General features: G+C 41.2%; 1 protein-coding gene across 1 annotated transcript; it reads left to right on the forward strand.

Annotated features, from left to right (window-relative positions):
- Nucleotides 1-1,645: 1,645 nt before the first annotated feature.
- On the forward strand, nt 1,646-19,579 carry GPNMB (glycoprotein nmb). The gene is made up of 11 exons (XM_054628367.2): nt 1,646-1,862; nt 6,764-6,913; nt 7,633-7,776; nt 9,104-9,283; nt 10,385-10,543; nt 11,010-11,318; nt 12,481-12,603; nt 13,295-13,397; nt 14,304-14,509; nt 16,021-16,108; nt 16,877-19,579. Exons 1-11 carry the CDS (start codon nt 1,658-1,660, stop codon nt 17,028-17,030), a joined length of 1,821 nt encoding a protein of 606 aa, XP_054484342.2. The 5' UTR covers nt 1,646-1,657; the 3' UTR covers nt 17,031-19,579.
- The last annotated feature ends 263 nt before the right edge of the window (nt 19,580-19,842 follow it).

The raw sequence follows: 19,842 nt of genomic DNA on the forward strand, positions 1-19,842 counted from the left end.
TTTTAATTAACAGGCATTTATTGTCAGCAGTTTTCCTCTGGAGGTTCTCAAAACCCTCTTGGGAATGAGCATTCAAACTTCCTTTCTCCCCGGCAGACTTTGGATCAGGCTCCCAGTGCTGAACCACAGTGTTTGAAGGTCACTTTTCACTTCTAGGATCAACAACCTGGAAACAAAGGAGTGCAAATAAAGTTAATGTCCCACATGGTTTAAAAAATAATTGTGAATGCCTTCGAAACCTGACATTTCAACTGGGAATGGAGCTGATTGAATAACAACAAAAAAAAGCAACAATCACATGAGGACGCTGCAGTCATATGATTTTTTTTTGCACAGTCAGTCACAGCTTTGACTTGGATTTATGCTCCCCCTTGTTTCTGTCAGATAATGAGGGCTCAGTTTAAACAAGCCTGTAGCCCTAAGGCTGTTGCTGTCACCCTTCTCCTTGGCTGGCAGCAGCAGGGAGGGTTAGCTCCAGCCAGGAGGATGCTGAAGCATGGATTCTAAATATGCAACACCCACAGGACTGGACATCAGAGCCTGCACTAGTGAGAGAAATGCTGGCTAGGGTGCTCTGGGTAGTGGTAATAACTTACACAGTTAACAGAAAACACCAGAAAAATAGAAGAAATGACAAAAAAAAACGTTGTCAGAGTTCTAAAATCCCTTTCCATTGGGCAATGTCATCATTCTGTTGACAGTGCCTTGGAATGATGGACTTCCACCTGCCCTGCCCAAAATAAAAATGGTTTACTGCTGCCCCGCTCACTGGTTTCTGGCCAGCTGGTGTCACGCTTACAAGTGCTGTTCTTTGGGACCACTGAAACTGCTACTCAATTCTCTCTTGAGGACCATACTTGGCTCTAATGCCTTGCCATCTTACCAAAGCTCGTTCTTTGTGCAAACAACAGCAAGAAACTTCACAAGGCTGCCAGGCCTTCAGTGAAAATCAGCTGCTGCACTGCCTGTAGAAGAACAGCTGGGCTGGGAAGGCCCATTGAACCTGAATTTGAACCACCAGCTGCAGTGTTTGCCAATCTACACTGCCCCTCTTGAGCCACTGGTTATACCTCATTGTTAGGCTGGCAGCAAAGTCTATTTTTTTGTTTATTGCTACAATGCAGAAGTTTATACAATCAGTTGTCTGTGTGAGGGTCACGGCACCTTGGGATCCAGATATTGTGGCCATCAGCACACAGGGGCTGTGATGGCACCTCTAGCCATTGGATGGGCATGTACCCACTAAATGTTTAAGTAACATTTTCCTTAACAATCAACTCTGATCAGGACCCAATCAAGAGATGTGTTGGAATTGGCCATTTTCCACTCCACAGTTTAGAGTTGTTGCCCAGCACAGGAGATGAGCCATGTGGTTAAGGAGCGATGGGTTCATCAAATGCAGTGAGCTGTGGCAGTAACACTTGCAAGTCAGGCTGGGGCAAGAGTTAATTTGGATTCCTAATTTAAAAACAAATTAAGTACAAAAATTGATCACAGCGCAAAACTAGTATAAAAATGCCTCTGAGGTGAATGGTGTGGCTCCAAACAGGTCTCTCAGTAATCCCAGGGAACGCTGAAAGCAAACGGAGTGAGTCATAAGCACATGAGCCGAAAGAAGCTGAAGACAAAATCATGCATCCCTGCTTAATTCCATCACATGATGAGTCCCGGGGCCCTTCATTTAACCGGAGAGCGGAGCGGCGGGGCAGCTTCACTCTCACCTCCCGCTGGGCCCGGACAGTCTCGGTGCGCAGCTCTCGGCAGGACCCGGCCCTCTGGAGCCATGGGCGCTGCTCGCCCCCTCGGAACGCCGCTGCTGCTGCTGCTGCTGGCCCAGGGGCTGCTCTGCGCTGCCGCCACACGTGAGTGCTTCCCCTGCCCCGCATGCCTGGCCCGGAGTGCTCCATGTGCCCAGCCAGCCCAGGAAAAGCGGCTGCTCCCGGCACCTGCGCTGGGTGGCTGCTGGAGCCCTGGCCGGCGCCCAGGAGGCGACAGCCGGTCCCACTGCAGGGTGGCCTGGCTCGGGATACGAGAGCTGCCTGAGCTGGAGAAGGGTGCTGAGAACTGCTCGGTAATCTGTTCCCTGGGCTCCACAGGTACATGGAGCTGGCTGGAGCTAAAGCTCGGCTCCTGGCAGCAAGTTCTTAGCGATGCTTCCCCAGTTCGAGCATGGCTAAAACAGCAGATGCAGAATGGACTTTGCACAGTTGGCTTGGCTCAGCTGTGCCTGGGAGAGGCCAGGTTAGGAACTATGCTCCCCACTGGGGCACTTGGACCTGTGGATCACAAACCTCAAGGAGCCCAGCCAAGGAATTAGATCTGCAAGCCACAGTGGGCAGGGAGTGGGCTGATCCGCTTCTTTCCGGGCTCCCAGTTTGACTCAAGTCTTAGGATGACTGAGCTCAGGGCTGGGAATGTAGAAATGGGATTTTAAGCTCAAATTCCAGAATGTACAGTATGAAAATTGAAAACCTTAAAAGATGAAGTCCATCTGAGCATTCATCTAGCCTTGTACCTGCCTCCAATGGAGAATAGTACTGGATGTATAATGTGCAGGTCAGGACACTTTCCCAGTTTTTGATGATTTATAGCATTTATAGAATTGCCTCTGTCAGATGCAGAGTCATTGTATTTAACAGTTTTTACTAGACTTTTTCCATCTGTTCATGCATTTTGGGTTTTCATTGCAACACGTGTAAATTTTTGGGACAAACTACATCCTGCCGGCAAAAAACTTCACACCTTAATTGTACCTTATGTGAAGTAGTACCTTTCATGTTCTTAGAACCTGTAACCTGCTGGTTTCATTTGATCCCCCTTAACTTTTGTTCCTTCAGCTTCTTTCTCCATGCTGTTCATGGTTCTGTTTTTATATTCTCCCCTGTCACCTCTTCCCCAGGCTTCAAGACACAGTCTATACAGCTCTTCCTCATATGGAAACAATTCTATCCCTTTGTAGCGTCCTCACCACCTCTCCCTGTATTTTTTCAGTTCTTTTATAGTGATTGAGCTGCAGAGAACAGAGCATACAGTACTCAAGACATGGCATTATAAAATGCTGTAATGATGTTCCCATCTTTGTTCTCTATCTAGCCTTTTCCCAGGTTTTCAACTACCAATGAGTACTGCATTCAAAACTGCAAAGCTGAAAGATCCCATTTCTGAGTTAAGAGCTAGTTTAGAGCCCCTTATTCTCAATGTAAGGTTACATTTAATGCTGTTGAATTTCATACAGTTTTATTCTTGAGTCATCTAATTTCATACAGTCCTTCCCTCTATTACTTTAATGCACAGTTCTCAGCAGATTAAAGAACTTTGCTGTTACCTGTTTTCCAGATTATGAACATTTAAATTATTTTTACAATGGAGAAAACTGGGCACTTATTCATAACTTTTTTTTTTAATATCCTAACCAATCATTTACTCATGTGAAATCAATCCCTCATTCTTATCCCACGGTAACTCAATTGCTTTATGTTCCTTTAGCAAGGGACCTCATCAAGTGCTGTCTGGAGCTCAGGCAGACTGTAACAAGCAGGTCAGCCTTGTTCCCATGCTCTCTGTCTCCCTTGCAAAACTCAGAATATGTTTGTGAGCAATGCACTCCTTTTATGGCAAATCATATTAATGCACTGTACCTACTTGCTCTGTTCTTCACTGCTGTTCCTACCAGCTTCTCCAACTTGAGCCCCAAAGGGTTTTTTTAATCCTCTAAATCTTCCCTGGAAGTGTTTTTAAAAACTGTCATCACATTTGCCAATTTTTGTTTCTCAGTCACTGAAGCAGTGTTAAGCAAGATGTTACATGCTATGGTTAATAGCTCATTTATTTCACTCTTGAATAACTTCCATACTTGGGCCATCCTATCTAGACAACTTTGTCATTTTGTTGATTTGTTCTATAATTGGGTTTTATGTGCCAACACTTCATTTTGAGAGATGTTCTCTGTCATTTAAAAAAAATCTGTCACAGAAACTCCCTATGTTCTTCCTTTGTGAATGAAAATATAAACCAGCTGACCTATTTGACTTTTGTGCTACTCCTTTACCTTCCCTGAATGCTTTTTTTGCATCTGCATCATCTTTTGGCCCCATGCATCCTGGAAAACTTTCCAATTTATTTTATATCTGGTGAAAAAAAGATTAATTTGTAGTTTTTATGTTTTTTCAAGTTGCTCCTCAAATTCTTTTTTGTCCTGCTTTATTATGTTTTTATACATAACTTTAGAAAGTTTATGTTACAGTCTGGTGCCATTCCATCACCTTTTGACTTCTAATACACTTTTATCCTCTTTAGCCGGGTCATCTTTCTATTTCTGCTGTCCTAACATTGGCTCTCATTCTCTCTTTCATGGCTAATACACTTTCACAGGAAATACTGAACTTGTCTCTGCTATGTTTTTCACCAAAATGAAAGCCAGAATGAGAAAGAAGAAAGTAATCAAAGTATAAGATCTCTTCCCCTACGATCACCTCACCAAAACTATTACAGGAATCTGTTCCTTGGAGCATAACATTACTCTGTCTATTTTGAACTGAATTGCTCTAATTTTGGTTATGACCAACATCTGTTCTTGAGTGGTTTTCATTGTTAAAAAAGAAATACATTAAAGCTTTTTGTTCCTTTAAATTCACCAACTGAAAATCTTCAGTTCCATGTGTTAGAGAAACCAGTGCAGAAGTCTTTACTCATCTGAAAAACCATCTTTGTCTTGTCCTGAAGCTTGTGAAATGTTTTATATTTGACTGAAATAAACAAAGCACATCAGAGAGGCAAAGAAATACCTAAGCAGCTTGTGATTTAGAAACAGTAAAAACAGCTATTACTGGACTAGAAAATGAATTCTGAATTCAAGGATTGTTAATGAAAACACAAAATTAAAAGCATTTATAAAATTATAAGTGCTCCAGCTGTTTTTGATAAATTGAACATTTGGGAAAAAAACAATGATTGAAAAGTTTTGATCTGACAAAATCAAAACATTTTTATTCATGAAATAATTTTTACAGAAAATCAAGGAGAATGGGAAAAATAAATTACAAGAATTATTAGCCATTTACTTTTGAATGATACATTAATTTAATGATACCCAAATTTTAATTGAACTTGCTAAGCCTTTGTGAAGTACTTTTATAGTTGCTAATTTGTTTTTTTCCTGAGCAAAATTTCTGAACAACAACATTACCAAACTCTCCTTCTGACCAAGACTCAAAACAATACAGCATGTGATACAGGTCATTAAGTAAATACCAGTCATAATGTTATGCTTGCTCACATCAAAAAATATTAAATCTGCAGGAAAGACTTGATTCAAGTGATTTAAGTGAGACTGCAGGGAGTTCCTGGAGGGCAAAAGTCTGTGGGAGATTGTGTCTCTGAGTGCAAAATCTGTTATTTTCCTCAAACCCTTCAGTCCTCAAGAGTGGGGAGAGAGCTACCAGCATCAGCTCAGAGTGGGGATGGGACTGGCCAAGGGATGTTCTTCCTGCCCAGCAGAAATATCACTGGGCAATAAAACACCAAGAGAAAGCAGCTCCTGGCTCTTCTTCTGAGCTGTTTCTCTGATTCTCTCTTGCAGTAAAATTAGGAGCCACCCACCTGTAAAGACCGTGCTTGAACTGGCTACACCTGCTCTGTGTCTTTTCCGAAGCTTGGAAAAATTCCAATACAACCAGTTAGGTTACAGCATACAGGGCAGTTCTTGCCCTTCTTACAGGTCTCTGCATTTTCTTTGAAGTCATCCAGAACTTTTTTGCACTAGGGTATAAATCTAAGTGTAAATCTGCATCAGCTGTACCTTTACAATAAAGCCATGGAAAGCACAAATTCTAACTCCCTTACTATAGTGACAGAATGGCACACCCAGCAGTTACCTTACCTGATTAACATGGCAGAGCTCTTTAAAGCCTCCAGGCTTCCATGGAACTATGCCCATGAGCCCTCTTATTAACATATTTTTATGGCATCCTACAGTGGCCAACGTGTTCCTACAGGTTACTTGGATATTTACGTTGCTTTCCACTATGTGTCCTTTGTGACAGAAAGAGGGATCCTAGAAGCCTGGGAAAAGTTTGAGCCCATCATTTGTAGTAATATGAGAAGAAAGAGGTTATTGAAGTTATTTAATATTGGAGCCATTTCTAAATAAAAGGCATGAAGCTAATATGTTATTGTTGTTATATTATAAACACATTGAATTTACTATTCAGCTCTGAATTTCCTTTTCTGGAAATACCAGCTTCTGTTATAATTGATTCCACCCCTCCCACCCAAACCACCAGCCAACTCACCAAAGGAGCTGCACTGGGTCAAAACTAATTCCTGGCACAACTTCCACTAGAGCACAACTCAGACACAGAATGAATTTATCCCATTAGCCTTTTACTTGTAGATTTATTACCAGGCAAAGCAGTCAGAAATCAAGCAACCTCTGTGCAGGGAGCCTGACTGTTGCAGGGTTATGTAAACTCTTGCAAACCATTGCTCTGATATGGTCAAAACATTGTAAACATTTTTATTCTTTGTCTGGGAAGTTTGCAATACTGCAAGTAGAAAAATATGTCAGTCTGACAATGGTGGAATTGTCTTTGTGTTGATTATAGTTGATAAGTGTTTATAGCTGCAATGATAAAATTCCATCATTTTCTACTGGTGGAAAGTTTTCTACCAGTACATGATTAAAGTTCAGCACAAGAGTAATGTTTTTATAGAGTAGTAGGGAAAATTGCATTACATTAACACTGATGTTTGATTTTCTCTCTAGGGTTTCAAGATGTGTTGAACCATGGAAGCACTTCTCCTGTGACATCCTACAAGAAGCTACAAGGCTGGTCTAGTGATCAAAATAAATGGGATGAAAAACTTTATCCTTTCTGGGAAGAAGGAGATCCCAGATGGAAGGACTGCTGGAAAGGTGATAGCACATACACATTTCAAAGACACTTGAAAAACTGTAGTGGCCACAAAATCCACCACGGTGCAGAGTGCAGGTGCTACAGTGCATTTTCATAGGGGCAATATCCACTGCTGCACAGAATGGCGAGTTAGAGAGGATTGGGTTTGATACCATCCCCAGTGGGCTGTCTGAGGAAACAGAACAGTGAGTTATTTCATAAAATGCTTTCCCATTATGACTAATCTCAGGCAGACATTAATACTTACCAAGAAGTACTGATGGTCAGGGCTCCAGCACAATCCATTATGAGAAACATGCTCTGGAGGACAGGCAGCTTCAACTCTTACCTCAGTAGGGCACGTGGGCTTCAGACCGACAGCTTCAGCAAACACCGTGTCTGTTGTCACCTGCTCTGAGCTGAGGGCCAATGACTATCCCTGGGGAGAAACACAAATTTTCTCCTTTGAGATACATTGACCTCCCACAGGCAGAAAATTTTCTTCTTAATTCTAGGAAGAAAATTAATGGCAGATGAGTAAGTGATCTGGGGGGATATGCTGAGTCGCTCTGATTGTTTGAAGTTGGGGTTTTGGTAAGAGCACAAATGACTTAGGAGCACGAAAGCCCTTAGAAACAGCATAACCAAGAAAGCATTTCTGCTGTAAATGGTGCAAGTTGATGGCAGCTTCTGCTGCAATGCATCTTTCACTGCAGCAAGACTAATTTTCTTTTTTCAGGTGGAAGGGTGACAGCCAAACTGGACAGTGACAGCCCAGCACTGGTAGGATCCAACGTGAGCTTTGTGGTGACTCTCCAGTTTCCCAAGTGCCAGACAGAAGATAATGATGGCAACATTGTATACAGGAGAAACTGTACCCAGGGTAGGTAATGGCAATTTCCCTGCACCAGGCTCACACCTGCTTGTGCTGCTGTGAGTGTGTCACTGAGCTCTGAAAGCACCACAGGCACACCCAATGAACAGCAGCCGTGCCGATTTAACTGATAACTGATAACTGATAACTGATAAGTGATAACTGATAACTGATAACACTTAGCTGTGCATGCCCAGCCTGTGCCACACCAGTTTTTTCCTAAGAAGATCGCTGTGGTATTTTTCATGCTCTGCCCTACTCCAGATACCCTGACCAGGTAATTTGAGACTGACCATAGTTATAAACTTGCCTTCCCAAAGCAGTCACATAATCTGACTTCCCAACAGAACTGTTACTTCTTTTTAGCTCAGGTACTATGTTGCACAGTTACACTGTTTTCTTTTAAAATTATAAAGCTGTCAAATTATAAAATTGAGGTTTTGTTTTTTTTCAATTATGAATTGTAGAATTCAGTTACCATATCTACACAAAAAAAGTAAATCTCACACTTCCACATTTTAGGAATTAAAAAATTAATAAATAAGTATCTAAAAATCAAGCAATATGTTCCTCAGAAAATCACCCTTTTTCATCTTATTAACTACTACATAGAGAAAAAAGCCTATCATAATTCCAGTGTTTTAAGCTGCTGGATCTAGAGCAACACATGCTGTAGTACCTTTCATTCTCTGAATGCATAAATGTTCAACAAATTATTTTACTGATCAAAGTAATTTTTATTTCATATCAGCAAGTTTTTTGTCAGCCTAGGTTGCAGTTAACTATCTAATATTTCGTTAGCAGCTTATATCCATATTCTACTTAATATCTGCTGTGCTGTTTGGGGGAGGAAACTTCCCATTTACTATTCAGAAAATGACAGAAATTCATGTCTAAGTTATTTCAAGGTGCCATAGAAAACTTTTCTGACAAAACAAAGTCACTTCCTCACAGACCTTTCACAGCCACTCTTTGTACTTACAATTTTAGATTCTGTCTGCCGAGTATTTAGGTAGCTCCGTTACCCTCAACAGTAGCATCCTGTCAACAGCAGGTTTTTGGGCAAGCACTTCTAAACTGTGTCTGGCCCATGAGACAGTAAAGTTTTTTTTAAACTTCTTAGTAAAATAGCACCAAGACAGAACTATTTTGTGTTTACATTAAAAACCAAACAAAGCACAACTTCAGGAAAAAAGAATTAAGGTCAGTCTAAAAATACCCCACTTCACCTGTTGTTTAAATGCAGCCACTGCTATAATCTGCAGTGCTTGCCTCCTGTTTCTGGCTCTCTGCACACCTCTCAGTTGACCAGAACATGTCCTACTTCTATCCTTAGATCCTCCAGCTTCCATGGATCAGCAAGTCTATGTCTACAACTGGACTGAATGGACTGACAGCTGTGGCTGGGAAAACTGCACAAGCAACCACAGCCACAACGTATTCCCAGATGGACGTCCTTTCCCTCATCACCCAGGCTGGAGGAGAAGGAACTTTGTCTATGTGTTTCACACTTTTGGTTAGTACTGCAACACATGCCTTGGCTGGGGTGATGCTGCAAACCTTATATTCCCTTTGTACACAACTCATTTGTCAAGCATGTTTTACTAAAAGCGCTTTTAAAATGATTCCACACTCTTGAGTGGAAATACTGAATTAATTCCCCACTTTTCCAGAGAGGCCATCAGTTGTTTGGTTTAGAAATTGTGGATTACCAGAAGATTCTCTTTAAATCTGCATTCACAATACTACCACAATACAGTGGTAGCACTGAAGAAAATTAATTTCTTTTCAGTACTACTCAAGATCTTTTTCTAGGAAAACAGAGAGTCTGAGCAGGTCAGTCAGACAATTTATTGACAGCTCACTGCCACTTAAGACTTTTAGATTTAAGAGAGAACACAGTGCTGTGTATCACCAGTTTAACAGTGCAGCACTTCTTGTCCCTAGGGAGGCGAGAACTGCCACTGGCTGTTCTGCTGCTCTGGTCACAGATGCTGATTTTCAATGTTTCCTGCTCCTGAGTGTGTAATGGTTGGGCTATTCCTGCCATTGGCTACATACTAAATCTTAGTGCCTTCAGTTCTCCTGGCTAAATCAGTACTATTGTCAGTATGAGTATGAGTAATAGTAATAATAATAATATTCCAAATTTTATGCAGAAGTGATATTATTTATGAACCTCAGTCAGCTGTTAAAAAGACAAATAATTGAATATATAAAAATGGTTCTAGAGTATGAAGCAAGAGGTATTGTATCTTCTGGCTACACTGAAAGCAAACACAAAATCACTTAAAATGCCTCATACCACCCACTACATAATCCTAATTACTTAATGTAATGTAACTGCTTTGGAAAGATGTAGATGTCGTGGCAATTTTTACTTGGATTAGTAAAACTGGGGACATCTTTTTGACAGCTCTGAAAAACCAGAATTTACGTGAGTAAACACACTGTAAAAGTATCCAGTCCTTCGAAATCACCTGTCAGATTATTGAAAGACATTTCTAAACTATTAATTTTGATTTTGACAATCTAAGATTCTCAGAGACTTTGCCTCTCATGAACCAACTTGTGGTGAGGCTGAGGGGAAAAATGTTAAGTTCACGTTCTGTTTCAGGTCAGTATTACCAAACAACGGGACGATCTTCAGCCAAGTTTTCAGTGAACACAGCAAATATCACCCTTGGTGAACACGGGATGGCAGTGTCCATTTACAGGAGAGGGCACTCGGGATTTGTTCCGGTTGCAAGAGCAAAAACCACCTACTCAGTGACAGGTGAGTGTGCTGGAACTGGCTGTGGTCATATGCTGAGGGTGCTCTTTGCTTAGCTGTTAAAAAATTCAGCACAAGCATCATCTGGCATGGAAAGAAGACATTGGCCTGAGAAAGGTTTTTAGCAAGAAAGTGGAATCTCTGGTAAATTGCCTTGAGTAGCTTAAGTAACCTTTTTGCCTAGCTCAGTAGTGACCCCTCCACTTTTCAATGGAAAACGATTTACAAGAGATAATGCAATCTTCCACAGATGTCTGTGATTCCTCACTTGTTCCCATATTTTTCTGGCTGTTTCCTACTGACATTCATTCCTTAGGTCATAAATCAAATTAAAGTACACACCTGTGTTAAAGATACCATGTTTGCATCCCACATTCTGGCTGTTACTGTTCAAGGGCTTTGGAACTGTTTATTGTTTGCAGCCAGGTATTTCTGCTTTATTTATTTACCTCTTTTTTCCCTCCTCCAGACAAAATTCCAGTAATTGTGAGTATGTTCCAAAAACATGACCGCAACATCTCAGACTCCATTTTCATCAAAGACTCACCAATTACATTTGATGTGAAGATCCATGATCCCAGCTACTATCTGAATAATTCTGCCATCTCCTACAAGTGGAACTTTGGAGATGGAAGTGGCTTATTTGTAGCCACTGGTTCTAGTACATCTCACACCTACACTCTGCAAGGAAACTTCACTTTGAATTTAACTGTCCAAGCCATTATACCTGTACCTTGCAGGCCAGTACCACCCACTGCACCACCGCCCACCTCAGTAGGTAAGCACTTATCAAACAGCACTGGCATTAGGAGCTATGATAAAACTTTATAATCTGATGTTTGAAGTTAATATCTTTAGTAGTTTTACTGTCATCATGAAAGAGCTGTGAGCCTCTGGAAACCCTCTATAAAATTGGCTTAGAGACAGAATCAATAAGCATTAACTCTTCTAGGATTCTGTGGTAGGGATCACTTACACATTTAACTCCTTATGCATCCAGTTCTACCACCACACTTACAGCATACAAAGGTCTTCAGATGAACATAAATAAGTTTGTATTATCTTTGCTACACTTGGTCAGGAGATTCTAGCCTTGTCTACTCAGGGTCATCTTCTGTAAATTTCAAGTGAGAAAAAGGAATTTCAGGACACTCTACAGCAAGCTCCTTCCTGGATTGCATTAACTTCCATCCAAAATTAAATGAGATTGGATTGAACTAGAAAAACCTAGTCATATTCAAAAATATGGGATTTCCACATGGCATTAACCCAGAACAGCTTTTCCACTTTAAATTTATTGACTAACATATTTCAGAATAACTTTCACTATGTTCAGCATTGGTTTATCATCTCAGAGGGTTTTAAGAGGGCCTGCAGTTTCAGCCATAATAATACTACTGTGAAACGGTAAATGTGGCTATATTTTTCAAATTTCATATTTTTAATATGTGCTCTTACCAAAATATGGAGTGAGAATGAAAAATTTAAGGAAAGATATAATTTTCACCACTTCCCCTCTTCATTTTTCCACTAGCTGTAACGTAGAGCAGTGGGAAAATACCAGCTTTTAAAAAAGCATTTTAAATGTTTTATTGGTCTTTGGATTTTTTATATAATTGATTTGGGGATTTTAAAGAAGTATTTAATTGTGTTACACCTTGTAGTCTCCCTTTTACTTCACAGTGATGGGTGACTAGCCAGGTGGCTTTTGGAGTGAGTGAGGCTCCCCAGACCACTCTGGGGTTCTAAAGCTGGGCACATGTGCTTTCTTTAGCCATGAGCTCATTACACAGATACATACATGACTGCACAGCTGCAAGCCAAAGCCACTGACACCTATGGAATGCAGGAACAGCTGGAACATGTGGCTGTGTGCAGAACACCCCAAAGCAGAGCTTGGTCTAAAGTTGTTGCATCTCTATCTCTTCTGCCTCGAACAGCTACAACCGGAGCATCTTCTGATTCTGACTCTCTTCCCACTGTGGAGTCAGTGGAGGACAATCCTGATGGAGGCTGCCATATTTACAGAAATGGATACTATGGAAGTAGTATTGCTGTTGTGGGTAAGGATGTGTGTCAACACCTGAACAGAGGAATGATCTTAACAATGAACAACAATGCACGGTAGAAATAATGTTTATTTAGACACGTTTTTATCAATTACATGAGATCCACAAAAAGATCCTTCTCATGGACATAGCTGAGAGTTTTAGGGATTAATATGCAGACATGTAACTGGCTGACTTTGGTTTCTGCCTGCACTCTGCCAGGGGCTAGTTGCAGAGGTTGTGACCCCTTGCTTTCAGGCACGTGAGGCTGGACCTTGGTCTGGATCTCCGCTGATGGCTGACCCCATGTGCTGGTGGGGACGTGCATTGTGTCACTCCTTTCTCTGTCACCAGCTTCTGAACATGCCACAGCAGGAGCCCATGGGCTGGGGAGGAGGTTTACCTAAGGCTGAACTGGCCTTTGAATGCAGAGAAGTCTCATGTACTGGGAAGTGATTTAGTAAAATAAGGAAGTAAATTACAATAATGAGGGGGGAAAAAGGGAGACCAGAAAGGAGCAGCCTCACAGGGAAAAGCACTGGAAATTTTCTCAGCTTTCAAAGCCTTCAAGAGGAGTGCTAAGGGAGGGAGGAGGTTATGAAAAACAAGACCTGAACTGAGCATCAGCCAAACACTCGAGGTTCAGTACACATAGACTTCAAAGCTTGTCATGTGTCCTACAGTTGATGTGTGTTTCCTCTCCCAGAGGGAATCCTCGAGGTAAATATTATTCAGATGACAAGCATCCAGATGACAGAAAGTCAAGCTGAAAACTCACTGGTTGACTTTGTTGTTACCTGCCAAGGGAGGTAAGTGTGTGAATGAAGCTGTCAGTCTTCCCTGTTTAAAACTAATTAGGTGCTGGAATGCTATATGCACTTAGATGCAGATGTATGAACAAAATTTGGGAACTGCAGTGTTTCTATGTCTTGATGGGAACTAAAGATAATGCAAGTCTCATTTTTAAACTATGCCAACAGAGGCTACTGCCAGGGACTTAGGATTCAGAGCAAAATCCAGTCTCAGTAAAAATAAGGAACTGATTGTGGGGAAAAAAACAATTTACAGTCTCTTGGCCAAGACAAGTTTTCAGCACTTACAGTAAAGCGGGAAGCAGTTTACTGAAATTGTAAGGAAACCCTTTCTTTTTGGCCATGAGTTTTTGACTTTTGGAGTAAATGGGTGAGTCCAAGAAACTTCTTGGATGCAAAAACATTGGACTAAAATTCCTAGGTCTTAGAAGGACTAAGAGGTGGATTAAGAAGTACAAGAAACACCGTGGTAATACAAGTGGAATACAGTTAACCTCTCTTAAGGGAGTATTTTCTTTTCCAGCATATGATACTACTGAAAAGAATTTGCATTCCTTTCTTTAAGATGTGTATTAAGTGTATTTAACGTCAGGGACTTTATAAGTTGATTTGATGCAGCTAATCCTGTGATCACCATAAAATGTTAAATGATAAGAAAAAAAGCAGATAATTATACACATTGTATACCAGCATTCTATATAAAATCCACATGTACATATATAAATGTATAGGTATGCAAAAAATACATATAGTATTAATAAAATACACTTAAATCACTACAGTGCCACTGATTTCAACGGGCACCAGCATAAACCTGGTGCACCAGTGCAATGTGTCTGTGAACTGGGCTAAGTGGGCTGGCAGGACTCCACAGGTGCAATGAGCTCTCTCTTCCCATGCCAGTCTCCCCACAGATGTCTGCACTGTGGTTTCTGACCCCACGTGCCAGGTGTCCAAGAGCATGGTGTGTGACCCCGTCGTCGTCACGGATGAGTGTTTACTCACCATCAGGAGAGCTTTTGAGGAACCCGGGACCTACTGCATAAACATCACCCTGGGTGATGACACAAGCCAAGCCCTTGCCAGTGCCCTGATCTCTGTAAATGGAGGTGAGTCCACAAAGAGCAGACGTGGGTTGTTGGTGAAAAGCTTCTCCCTGTGGTCATTTCCCTGCAGGGGGAGAGAACACAGGAATACATAGAGAAGTTCTTGTTATGCCTGGAAGCCTCAGCTGAGACTGCACCAGTTTGTCTAAGAGTCCATGCAAAGATAAAATGATGATTATTTCCCTGGGGGAATTTTAGCTGTTAGACCTTAGTCTGACTTCTGTTTACAGTCCAATGAGTACAGTAATTACACAAACTATTCAGTATCACAGAATATGAACAGTTCTTAAGTCATAATGTAATTTTCCACAGAAAAATGTTGGGCAAAAAAGCAGGTGGGGAACATGCCAGCCAATCCACTCCACACATGGAGAGACAGCAGAAAGAGAGGGGAATTCAGCTCAAGAAATCAAAGTCTGCAGCACAGTTGGCTGCCCTGGGACCTCTTTACTGGCCATGGGCCTCAACATGGTTTCTATTTGTACATGAGGATAAGATGAATTATGTTCTGGAATGATCTGTGTTACATCCAGTGACTACAGAGTCTGCCCAGATTTCCAAACCGTTTCCAAACTATTTCCAAAAAGGAGCTTTACCTTTGGCTGGATAAGTATCACTGTGTCTAGCTCATAGCTATCAAAGCAGACTTGACAGAACCAGCTATTAAACTCAGCCTCAGTCAGAAGTCTAAAGGATAGTGCTGCCTCTCTGCTCCCACTTCATTGCCCTCCTGACTTCCTATTACAGTGTCCTAGTGACTCTTCTGAACTCTCTAATTACTATCATCCAAACAACTGAGCCTTTGCAGTCATTTTCCATAGCATTTTTTGATGGTTTGATTTAATCTAGATGTAAGTTTATCTGTACTGAAATCAGTTCATTATGAATAAGGCACAATGCCTGACCTCTAAGTGCATTCTGGTTCCTAAAGGTGAAACTAAGCATGCAGAAGGGTTCTTCTCAACTGTATTCACAGACACTAGCTTTAGCCCAGTAAGACTGGTCTGTCTAAGTTTCCTCCAGAGGGCAAAGCTGACTTAAACTTTGGGGCTTCTGCCATATTCAAAGCAGAATTAGGATCTAAGAGAGGTTGCTGCTTTAAGTCACCTTCTGGATGAGTCTATCTAATTTTGTCAAAGTTATCCTATAGTCAGTGTAAACATTCCTCCAGCATAACAAATGGCAAGGATCAAATTAGCTTCACCTTGTGGGGTGCCAACAGGGCCTTTCATTCCTCTCCATGCTGCAAGGGTATCAGTGTGTCTGAGGAGCAGAGCTCATATGAGGAAACTGGCAAAGCACAACTCACACTCTGGTGGAATGAAGAATTACATGGATTAGGATGTGAAAGCACCACCTCCTGCCAGTCACTGACCTCCAATGCTTAGCACTTTAGAATTACTAACTGTGCTTCAATTCATACAGCAATAAGTAAAAATGGCATCTTCTTTGGAAAGTCCATCTCACTGTAAAATAGAGGCTAACTTTTAATCAATCTACTTTCTGAACTACAGGAGCATCATCTGGAACAACAGAAGGTGTCTTCATCTTCCTTGGCTTGTTGGCAGTGTTTGCTACCATTGGGGCATTTGTCCTTTACAAGTAAGTTGCTAGTTTCTGTGATTAAAAACAGTTCAAAGAACTGTCAAAATATTATTTAAATTAACTAACTGAACAATTTAAATTTGCTTTAGCTACATTTTTGTTTACTTACTATTGCAGCTCACAATTATTCTGGCAAATATTCAAGAAAACAAGATTACTGGTTTAGGCCACAAAACCATTGGCAATTATGCAGATGTTAAGGACTTTCAGAAAAAAAATTGGGCACATTCTGTGCCCATTAGCACAAACAGTAATACTAGCAGGCCTGAGTACTTCATCTAAGCAGAAAGCAAACTCAAACTGCATGATGTGATTTATATATGCAGTGAAACCAAACAAATTCTTCATTAAATAATTGATTAATAAATTCTTTGGGGGCAAAGGTGCTGAGCATGCAGGCCAGTAGTTAAGAGAAGAACATGTTGCTGCATTATTAGTTAGGAAGTTTCTCATGAGACTTTGGAAGTTTCTCTTTTGAGACTGCCAGAAGACTCCTGAGTCAAGTGTGTGCTCACCCTTCCCAGTGAGTGGTGAGAAACACACACTTCCATGGAGCAGCAGTTCTCCAGCTCTCCTTTCTGCCTAACCAGGCCCTGTCACCACTACTGACCTATGGCTGCCAGACATTGAATGCAATTGAACAGGGGAGGAGGAGAGGGAATGCGTGATGAGCACATGATCAGTGCTTTCATGCACTGGTCACATGCTAAATGTGCACCCTCCTTTAGAAGTCTTCCAGCAACTAACTGTTCACATTCCTTGCAGGAGATACAAGCAATACAAGCCTATTGAGAGGAGTGCAGAACAAACACAGAAGCAGGAGGGATTTACTGCTTACTTCAGCACTTTCAAAGCCATTTTCTTCCCTAATAGCACTGAGAGAAATCCTCTGCTGAAGAGTAAACCCGGCATTGTTTAAACCTTTAGTGTAACACTGACTATTAGATTAAGTACAGCCCTTGTATCTGAACTGTACTTTAATGGGGTTTTCTTCTTGTTGTAAAAAAACCCCAGGGAGTAAGGTGAAAGCACATGTAGACAGGCTGGTAACTTTTGGGGCTTGGTGCAATTAGCAACATTAAAGTAGTCTTTTGTAGAAAAACGAAGTAGTTTTAAGCACTTGCTGTTCTTGCTTGTGATGTAGGATACACTCTTCTGAATTACTAATACCCCCCACCCCCACACACTTATCTGGCTTTTCTTATTTCTAGGTTAACAATGTGCAAAATTAATCACATCCATAATCTGGAAGGGGGGGAGGGAGAAGAGGTAAATTAAAAAAAAAAAAAAAAGACAAAAACCCCTACCAACCAACGAACTTGTAAACACTTAGCTTTTATTGCTGCTCAGAGCCTTAGCAGGATTCATGTCTTTGCTGTAAAGAGAGACATGGGGGGCAGGCACGTGTTATGTCTGTGGAATGAAACGTGCCATGGCCTATTCCCAGGCATTCCCAGGCTTTGGCACTGAGCTGCTGCCACTGTTGCACTGCTCAGGAGGTCCTAGCACAGACTGGCCCCAGGCCAGCCAGCTCCCCACCAAGCAAACCCCAGATTCTGGGAACCACCAGAGGCACAGCTCCCACTGTGAGCTTGGCAGCAGCCACCCTGTTTTCCAGGGTTCAATAGCATGGGTGCAGCTCATTAAATGCCAGCTGGCCTCAGGGCCAGAAAACAGGGCTGGACACACTTAGCTTCCCACTGGACATGGCTACCAGTGCATGAGCCTCGCTATAAACTAGACCACAGACAGCCAGGGAACAAGATGAGGCCCGTTGGCTTGGCTCTCTCTGTTCAAACTTTGAGTTCCATGTAAAATTCTGAGTTGCAACTGCTGATGTTTCCTTTGCCTCCTTTGCTTCCACTGGTCTTGAGACACTGGACTGGCACCACTGCTCCCAAGGGGGCAGATATGATCTATGCCCAATGAAGGGTCAGCAGAAGAAGGGATCTAGCACAAAGTAGCAGCATTCAACTGCCTTTTCCTCTTCTCTTTTCCTTTCTGTCTTTCCTGCTGTAAAGAGACATTAATTTCTGCTTGCTCCTCCATCCCTCTGACCACTAAATCAAATAAATGAAAACCCCAAGATAACTAAAACACTCTGCTCCAGTTTCTGCTTTTACATGATGCACCTTAGAAAATGTAAATTTACGCAAAATCCATGTGCCTTCAATTGTTCACTCTAGCTGCAATTCTGTTAAAAGAACTTGTTCTGAGGCCTTCCACAAGTGATCTGGCCTCACAGCCACACATGCTCATCACTCAGCATCATGGCATTTCACAAACTGCTGAAGGCTGGCTCACTGCATGATGAGAAAAGGAGAGCATCTTATTTGCAGAAAGGGAAGAGGTTGCTAAAAAGGTTCATGGAGATGAGCAAACAGACCAAAAATTCTTTATAGCTCATGTTTCAAAAACCTCCTTTGTTGTTAGCAAAGGTTATAGCCAAAATGGAGGCTGGGCAAATGACCTTACATAATCCATTTCTAAACACTGAATTCTTTGAAGATCTGTATTTCAATATAATTAGCTTATTTAACATGTCTTGAAATATCTCTGATACATTCTGTTTTCTGTTCCTGTGGCAATACATAATTATAAATATAATTATAAACATAATTATAAAAAAAACATAATTATAAACTTTCCTAGTGTTTTAGCAGATCTTCAAAATGCTTATCATTTGTAATCTGAATCTAGTCTTCACTGCCCTTTCCCAGTGTGCACAGACACTTTTCAATGACTTAAGGACATTTTAAAAAAATGCAGATTCCAATATACCTGCGAGATTAATTCTTTAGCTCTAAAATTCAACAGCCCCTTTTCTTCTTTTGTTTCCAGGTTCTCCCATTATTTTAATTCTTTTGTGGCTATTTCAGTTATATTATTAAAAGCAGTGTATTTGCTATTGTTCCATCTTCCTCATATGTAACACCCTATTGTCTAAGAACTAGCATCTCAAATTATTTTCTGACTTAAACAGGAAACACATTTTCTGCAAAAAATTACTGTTTAGGTGTGTGCTCTGTTATTAGTCAGGCAGGACTGTAATTTGTATTTGTTGCTCTAGCTTGAGGCAGGACAGGGGTTTAGTGGAAAGCTTAAGATGACCTGTAATGAAGCATGAAAACATAAAATCTGTCACAGCTCAGGATCAGTGAAGATGCAGGCTACCACCTGGGCTACATGCAGAAAACTTCTTGTTTCTGCAAAATGCTGCATCTACAGGACATCTTAAGACATGTTAAGCTTTTGCATAGAAAACTGCTTTCAGGCATTTGTTAAGAACTTTTTTATACTTTAACGTAAGTATTAGGAATATCTTGCACTGTCTCCCTTTAAGTGCCATGTCAGAATACTACATTTTTATATTACCATTTTGCCTTTTCAGCTGTAACTTCTATTTCTTACATCTTTACTTTTATACAATGGAATTTAACTGCTGCACTGACAAATAAACCATGTAATGATTTTAAAGAGTTCGCTGCTTTGTCTCAGAACGACAAACTGCAAGATAAGCAACTCATCAGAGTTGCCCAATTATTGATCAAAAGAGTGTCTACCTCCATAAAACACGGGATCTGCCTTACCCTCAGCCCACACCTGGCTCTACCATAGGTTATCAAGCTGATTTTGCAGTCTCCCTTCAAGTGTACTTAGAGAAATGGCCCCACAAACCTGAGAAGCAAGGAGACTTTAACACCCAGATGACACAATTTCAGAACAGATCA

This window comes from Agelaius phoeniceus, chromosome 1 (genome assembly GCF_051311805.1).
Source record: "Agelaius phoeniceus isolate bAgePho1 chromosome 1, bAgePho1.hap1, whole genome shotgun sequence".
In the NCBI taxonomy this organism is placed as follows: Eukaryota; Metazoa; Chordata; class Aves; order Passeriformes; family Icteridae; genus Agelaius; species Agelaius phoeniceus.